This window comes from Olea europaea, chromosome 4 (assembly GCF_002742605.1).
Source record: "Olea europaea var. sylvestris chromosome 4, O_europaea_v1, whole genome shotgun sequence".
Classification (NCBI taxonomy): Eukaryota; Viridiplantae; Streptophyta; class Magnoliopsida; order Lamiales; family Oleaceae; genus Olea; species Olea europaea.
This window is the reverse complement of record NC_036240.1, coordinates 8,868,517-8,876,551: the sequence shown is the minus strand read 5'-3', so window position 1 is coordinate 8,876,551 and position 8,035 is coordinate 8,868,517. Positions and strand designations below refer to the sequence as shown.

General features: G+C 34.9%; 1 protein-coding gene across 6 annotated transcripts; it reads right to left on the bottom strand.

The window, feature by feature from the left end:
- Positions 1-493: 493 nt before the first annotated feature.
- LOC111393524 (telomere repeat-binding protein 1-like) lies at positions 494-6,103 on the bottom strand. 6 transcript variants are annotated; one of them, XM_023019094.1, is made up of 11 exons: positions 5,844-6,103; positions 4,293-4,504; positions 3,350-4,184; positions 3,046-3,252; positions 2,873-2,956; positions 2,688-2,767; positions 2,018-2,256; positions 1,800-1,874; positions 1,473-1,697; positions 1,188-1,251; positions 494-998 (listed from the first exon to the last, which is right to left on the bottom strand). In XM_023019094.1, exons 2-11 carry the CDS (start codon positions 4,371-4,373, stop codon positions 828-830), a joined length of 2,061 nt encoding a protein of 686 aa, XP_022874862.1. In that variant the 5' UTR covers positions 4,374-4,504; positions 5,844-6,103; the 3' UTR covers positions 494-827. The 6 variants fall into 6 exon arrangements, with proteins under 6 accessions (XP_022874862.1, XP_022874859.1, XP_022874860.1 ...); XM_023019091.1 differs by having other exon boundaries at positions 1,473-1,874; positions 2,873-2,935; XM_023019092.1 differs by lacking the exon at positions 1,800-1,874 and having other exon boundaries at positions 1,473-1,799; positions 5,844-6,102.
- Positions 6,104-8,035: the final 1,932 nt, after the last annotated feature.

The window sequence follows — 8,035 nt, the reverse complement described above, 5'->3', positions numbered from 1 at the left end:
TCTTTGAATCCCTTTTTTTTTTTGGCTTTATTCATATCCCAAACCGAGTCCCTGTTTGATAGAAATTAAAATTCATATTTTTATTTAAATCAAAGTCAACAACTAATTTTAACGATATATTTTATGGAGCTCGTAACCTTTTTATCTCTTTTTTCTTGGAGTTTCATGTAGATTGTGACCATATTTGTCTAAATTCATTGAAATTGAGTAAAGTACAATAAATGCGCTGGATTATAATAATAATGTATAAACTTTTCAGTGCTAAAAGTCGAATTTTAAGCTGACAATCAAAGAGAAGAGCTTTTTAATTAAAATATTATGAAAATCAATTCATATCTTTGATCCATTAATATATAATTGGGTAAAATGTCAATTTCGTCAGCTGACAACTGCATTATAATCTTGTTTATAGAACAATAATATTATTTCTTAATTAGTCCCAATCAAATAAATACACGTAATACGCTAAAACACAAATTGATGGCTTTCAGAATTAAATGAATCAGAGTTCATGCTACAAATTTTACAAACAAATGAATTTTTCCTAACTTCAAATAAAGAAACAAAAATCTTGTACCATTATATTTTTAAAAAATTTCTACCATCATAACACTTTATTCTGTCAACAATTTACAAATGCCATCCCTCCTCGCAGGAAACAAATCACCCCGAGAACGATAACTATTACATATAATGCTTTTTTGACAAAGACATTTTTACATAATCAAGTATTATAGTCACAAAAAATAATCAGATATCGCGCTCTAAGAACGCGTAGTGTTCCTTTGACAATAATATGCTGCTGCCAGTTTTGTACAGTGAATTACTCAGAGAAGAAGGCAAGTCTGGGGTTGAGGTTTGAGCTGTTGCTTGGCTTGCTGTTGGGACCAGAAAGCATGTGCTGTCAAGACTCTATCAAGGAGCTCCTGAGGCACAGGCTCACCTCGTCTTTGCTGAGGGGAGATTCTCGCTGTGTGCACCAAAGTTTTCCACTTATCCTGGAAAAGAGTGGCGTTACAATTAAAGAAAATATAACAGTAAGCAAATAGTAGCCATTGGTTGATTGAAGACGACACCAAATTTAATGGAAGAAACGTGGAATGAGTGACTTGAGTTTCAAGAACTCTATATTTGACCTCTAAATAATGAGAAGGTTATGATTTTATGCAAGAGTAACATTTTCTTACCTTCAAATCCACATAAGTTCTATGTTTTGCATTATCAAAAGCTCTCAGCTTAACATCACGCCATCTACAGAACAAAAGTATGTTACGTGAAGAGACCGTAACAAAAGAAAAGAAAGCATAATTGTCAAAGAACATAACTTTAGCATAATAGCATTGAGACACGAATCTTAAAGCACAACTTTTGTCACAAAACTCTCAGAAAGTAATTTGTTAGTTCAAAAAATAATCATATTATTTCCTCATCACTTTTTGCACAATTCCGCAGTATGGCTTTACCAAACATACCTTCCTGTTCCAAGCTTCTCAACTGCCTGAACCAGTGCTTCCACTTCAGAAACGGTGAACGGTCTACGGATTCGGCGTTGTGCTGACTCAGAATGCTTGGATTTCCGCATGGGAACTATAGCTAGTTCCTCTGCTTTCATTGGGGGAACAGAAACCAATGCTTTTGAGTCTGTTGTAGTTTTCTCCAAAGACATACTGGGAGGGAAAGGAGCTGAATCACGATCACTTTCAATGAAATTGTATACTTTAGTTCCTGTAGGATTTGACAGAGTATCCAAATTACCCTGTGGATGAGCAATTTGACCAACATTGGGCATAGGAGGATACCTGGTGGCAAAGCATAGTAAACTATCATCAGCAAGACAAGATACTGAAGTGGCCAATTTTGATACTTCTGGAGGACTTCATCACCCATTGGACAACATAAGCATTAGTTGTGAAAATATGTAGTTGAAATGGTTGTCAGACAAGAAGAAGCCTCATATACTATGGTAGGCAGTATGACCAGCCAAAGAATGTAAATGGGTTTTGGACAACGAGGATACCTTGCTAGTGGTTGTGGAGTATCACAAGGTCGTTCAAAACTATGATCTTCTAGACACAAGGGAGGTTGAGTACGAGAAGGCTCAAGGGTAAAACCCAGAGAATCCAACTTTTTGTTATCATGAGAAATCCCAGTCTGCAACAAAGTTTTTTTATCGTCTCTAATCTTCTTTCCCTGAAGAAGTACACCAACACGTAGTCCACCACCAAGTATTTCTGTCATTGCTTCCATAACTGTCCTCTGCAGCAATGTAGGTAATGTTTTAAATTACTGAAATCTTGTGAATATGAACTGTATTAATTGTGATGAACAGAAATGACTGTGGTTAGAGATTCAGAATGTTAAGTTCACGTATAAGAGCAATAAGCAAGTCTTGGCAGTACATGAAGTTGATCTCATGGACTTTTGGACAAATCCCCTCATTTGCACAACTAAATTTCTTAGATCTTAAAAGTGAATTGTTCTGATGAATCTTCTTTTGAAATTTTAACCCACAGGCCAATGCATCACTTTCATATTTAAAACAGGGTTTGACAGAAAGTATGAGATGCGACATCATCAACACAGAGAATCGTGACTTAATAGTTGCACAATGATTTTCCTCCAAACTACAAAGCCAGAATTAAAAGGCTAAATTTCTTATAGAACAGCCAGAGTTGATATTCAAATACCTTCAAAGAACCAACAGTTGCAGATTCAGGAACCTCAATAAATAGCTCTGGAACCCTAAAAGACTTGATCTTGAGCTTCACTGGGTAAAAGGAGAAATATCTCCACATGAGAAACTCTTTATATGTCAAGACACTTTTCAAGTCATACAAGTAAAAATGAACTACTCCATGAATTGCACTCATACCATGGGAATTTCTTGACTGGAAAGAAGCACGTTCACCACGTAAAGAAGTTGGAGGCGTTGAAACTGCATTTGGTGTCAGATCAACTAAGTTGATATCAATCATCTCTGAGCAAAATTCAAGTCATATGCATATCAATTGTACAAGTGTTTTGTGCTTTCTGATGAAAAATTACCTATGGGCAGAGATGGACCAGAACCTAATGCACTGCCAGCGGAGCCATTCTCAGGCACACTACATATTCCATCACTGCCAATTCCTTCATCAGAATTAGACACTGAGCTGCAGTAAAAAAAATTCCGTTTTTTGAAAGGATAATCTCTTTGAGATCTCTGGCGCTTGTAACTTTTATTCATATTGAGGTAATTGTATCTTTCTGCATCTGAAGACATGAAAAAACCAATTGATTATGCCATACAGATTGCTTGACCAGATCAACTCAAACAATAACCACACAAACTAAACAATCAATAACTCACGAGAATCGTAATCCTTTGAATTTGGAGTTGGTTTCCAATACTTAGATGTCAACAACTTCCTAGTTTTGCAATCTCCAAGGAGTGGTGGCGGTGGCCTAAAGGCCTTATTCGCGGTGCTCGGTCTTGTGCACCCAGAAGTCTTTTCGTCATCATCTGTAGTAACTAACTTTACAACATCCTGCTTAATAGGGAAAGAACCACAAAGAATTTGTTTGCTGCAAACAGGAAACTTTTGACTATCAGCTGAACTAACCAAAGCTGAAGGTTTTCTGTTCCAAGCTTCTGAATCCCGCACACTGCATGTATCAGCCCAATTATTTATTGCCAAATTCCGATTATTCGAGGACTCAATCTTTATCTGTTTCTTAGTTTCACCCTCTAATCTACAAACAGAAGACTCAACATCTACTGGATGAGGAAAAATTCCAAGTCGAAGCTTGCAATCATCATTGAGCATTGGTTCTGCAGAACGAACCTTTTCTGAGCTCTCAGAAGTTATTACAGATGCAGGCCTTGAACATGCATCATTCTGGCAGTGTCCAAATTCATTTGCATGGAAATTTGAATTAGAAGCTTGTGATACAATCTCCGTAAATAAGAAGTTTCTTTCACAGCTATCTTGTTCACAAGATTTTTCTTCCAAAGGCTTATTTTCATCATATTCTCCTTTCTTATCAGAACCTTCCACAACTTCTGGTTGCTCCTTATCAGAAGATGTATCCACAGATTTTGAAGAACAGTCCCCCTCAAGCAGTAACTTGCCAGCAACAGTAGCCAATAAGTCAAATGCGCACATCTTCTGGACATAATCATTCCTCCTAAATTCACACCTCCTCTAAACCAAATGACAATGAAACGAGTATAAATAGTGTTAGTTCTTCAGAACCACATGTCAGAAAAGGAAAAAAAAAAAATAATGGCGTTCCATTAGGTCTAGGATTACCCTTGCCGATCTGGCAGCACGTGGAGTGGGAGGCACCCGATAGCCATTAAATCCATAGTCTAAACTCTTCAGCAACACCATATTTCAGAAACCATACCAAAAAAATTCATAAAGCAGGAATCTTTGACATTCTTTAATCTAGTTTACTGGCTAAAATTCAATATCAAGGCTCGTCCGCAAGTCAACTATGGCAGAAGGCAGTACAGCCAATCTTGCAGGTGAAAAAAAAAATAAGCAATGTCGGTAACAGTATGAAGTTTAGGGTTATTTAAGTTAATTATATCCAACGTGGCAAAATGGTAAAAACAGAGTAACATAACGATTGCCACGTGTTAAAACCGTTATGATTAGTTTTGTCGTATAGTCGAACATACTGGACAACATGCAAAGATCTGGTGATGCAACTAATTTCAAAGAGAAATATATGCAGTAAACAGAATCTGGCATAAATATAACAATTATATGGGATCATAAACGAAACTCATGGCAATCAAGAATCCACAGTCATGACATACGCCAATATCAAGATAACTCCAGCATTTACTCAATAAATGATCCATCGTTAATAAGCATGAAATTCCAGGTTCATGCCAAGTGATAGCTTCGTTTGTAAAATCATCCCGAATTCATGAAAGGAAACCAAAATGTCTTAAATGGACAATGTAACCATAAAAACCGAATCACTGCATCCTATAAGAATTTCCATGGATACTTCTCAGATCACAAATTGCCATGAGATCCAAGATCACATGCTAATATTCTAATATTTCAGCAACAAAAATTCTATCCAATTTTCCCAATCATGCATCCATGATATATGTTTACTATGTAGATGACCAAAGTTATATTGGATCAAAGGGATCGGTGATCAAAATATAGTCAATACATCTACGTGGAAGAAAATAATAAAAACTTCACTTTTCAAAGATGACGGCACATAAACACGAAATTAATCAAAAAGTCAAATGTGGATTTATTTCAAACAATTCTAAAAAGTTAACCCTTTCCATTAAAGCAAAAGCAAAAGCAAAAGAATGACTTAAGGAGGGAAAAAAAAAGTTATAAAACCCCTCATTAAACCCTGATGGAATGGATCCCAAAGCTCTATACAAATGCATCCATAGATTTTTAAAAAATAACATTAAAACATATGCATGAAGATGATCTGAAAATTAAGGGGACACAGAACCATCTGGAAAAATTCGAAAATTTGTAACTATAAGGAAACGACTTAAATGAATGGATCTTGATCATCTTTCGGACTTTAAAGAACTAACGATTTGGACTCAAAACTTTTTTCTGGAAAAAAAAAAAAAGGGAACTTTGCATGTCAAAATTCCAGATCGACCATAAAATACAAAGTGGATAAAAGGGTATGCAATTATAAATCACATGAAACTAAAATAACCAAAAAAAGTAAGTGAAAAAGGAAAATAACCTGTTTGGTTGTAGAATATCCTTAAAGAAGATAACTATTCCCTCCACCCAAAAAAAAAAGAAAGGACACAACCAAATATCATACTTTGCTAGGCAAAATTTTGATCATCTCACCTTTGAGGAAGGGATTTATGTTCCATTTCAATATTTCATCCAAAATCCACAGAATTTGCACAGAAAACAAGTTCATGTAGAATTCGCCTTGATTTGGACCCACAGATCAGATAAATTTTCAGAAAACAATTTTCAATATAGAATCTGGAAATTCCATTTTCACTACAGGAAAATCTCTAACCCATTTATATCTCTCTTAATTATTGCTTTTTTCTCTTATCTAAAAACTGGCCAAAACCCTGTGAAAACCACCCACATCGCTTAAACCCCAACACTTATACCATAGATCGCTGAAACCGGACCAATCGGTAGAAGCCAACTAGTGACTGGTTATACAAGGTTGCGGAAAGAAACTGCCTGAGGACCTATTCTTTTGCGGATATGGGATACCGCCACGTGGCGACAGATTGTGCCTGTGGTTAAAATTCATTTCAACCCTCGAGAAAAACGTCGGGTCATTGAGGGAGGGAATTTTCTTTTAAAGTTCGGGATTTTTTTATTTATTTATTTATTTATTTTTTGGTATTACTCTAATTTTTTGATTTTGATGTAATTAATTTGTGGGAAAGATTTGTTTGAAATTTTATTTCCCATTTTTATGGTGTGCTTTCCAAAGCCAAGCCAAGAAAATCCGAATTGTGAGGAGCAGTGTATAAATGTCATAAACCCAAAAATTCATGCCTAACCAATAGTATATCTGGTTCAACTGTAACTTAGCGTCAACTTTAGAGCTAAACCCATTTTTCTTTTAAAGAAAAAAACACACTCATCCACTTATCACAAATTTTGTGTACTGATTGAATAATAATTATAAGCCCGTTCGATAATGATTTTGAAAAAAAAAAAAATTTGATCATTAGAGAGAAAAACGGGTCCTACTTATAAGAGAAGAAATAAAAAATGACGACTGTAATAGTGAAAATTAAAAAATTAATTTTCTGAGAAGAAAATCAATATCAAGCATGCACTATATTTTACTGTTATTTATCGTTTCATATATTTATTGAATTAGATTTTGATTGTTTATATGAGTAAAGGCGAGAATATCCCCACGGGACAAATGAATAACAACTAGAATAGTTACAACGTTGAAACATGTGAATATAGATTTAATTCCATTACTTTTTTTTTTCTTATAATATATGTTCGTCTTCCAATAAGTTGGCAAAGACCTCTCCCACCTCCTTCAAGATAGAAATCACAAATTAAAAAACTACAAGGGTATTTTAGTCACTAAACATTTACAAATAATAAATATAGAAAAAATTACAAATGAGATCTTGGCAACTTCAATCCTCCCAACCATTCATCTTTTAACATTCTTCAGCTCTTGCAATTGTCCAATTGTCAATGAATTTTGTTTTTTTTTTTTTCGTTTTCAGTTAGTTAGAGATAAAAGGGTAATATCATCCTTTCACTAAGAAATTGAATTTTAAAACAAAGATAAAGGTAAAATTGTCGACTGGTGCTCGATAGGTACTCATAGATTGAGGACGGACTTGATGCATTTATAATACATTGGGGACCCAAACTATAATTTTGCCTAAAATATAAATAGTCTCCATGATGAGCAGATCGAATATATGTGGCCAACGGCTTACATCACAAGCCACGTGGGACGGAAAAGCATAATCCTATGTGGCGTATGCATAGCCCTTTATTGGGTTCTTTTTGCTCAATATTATCCCACAAATAAACTTTTTAAAATTAGAAAAATTAAGAGGGGGACAAACGGATGTGACGGCGATAAGGCGATGTTGATAACACAAAGCCAAGAGAGATAACGGCGCTAGAGACGGAGATTTAAGGACGGTGGGTAGTGGGCCCTTCTTTAATTATTTGAAGCTGTCAATCACTTTTGTTAATTTGTATTTTCATTCAGTAAAATAAAAGTAGAGGTCCCTAAACTTTGACTTGTGTTGCATCTTGGCTCCAATCTTCAATATGAAGCATTAAAATCCTCAATATTTCAAATTTAGTGGTACTTGTGTCCTCAATGGACAGTTTTACCTTCGTATTTAATTAAAAATCAGTTTTATTTTGTGAAAAGATGATCATGTCTTATTCTCTAAATAAACAAAAATTAAATAAGTAACAAAAAACAAAAAAACAGAAGGAAAAAAAATCATATTGATCGTTTCCTCCTACAACAATTTATTAAGTGAGCTTATGGTCCTGTTTGATACCCATTT

What these genes read in the sequence shown, in the direction of transcription:
- LOC111393524 (XM_023019089.1), bottom strand. Translation starts at nt 4,373, where the DNA reads ATGGTGTTGCTGAAGAGTTTAGACTATGGATTTAATGGCTATCGGGTG. An exon ending in CCAGTCAAGAAATTCCCATG is followed by an intron (nt 2,768 to 2,872) that starts GTATGAGTGCAA and finishes CCTTTTACCCAG; the next exon opens with TGAAGCTCAAGATCAAGTCT. An exon ending in GAACTTATGTGGATTTGAAG is followed by an intron (nt 999 to 1,187) that starts GTAAGAAAATGT and finishes ACTCTTTTCCAG; the next exon opens with GATAAGTGGAAAACTTTGGT.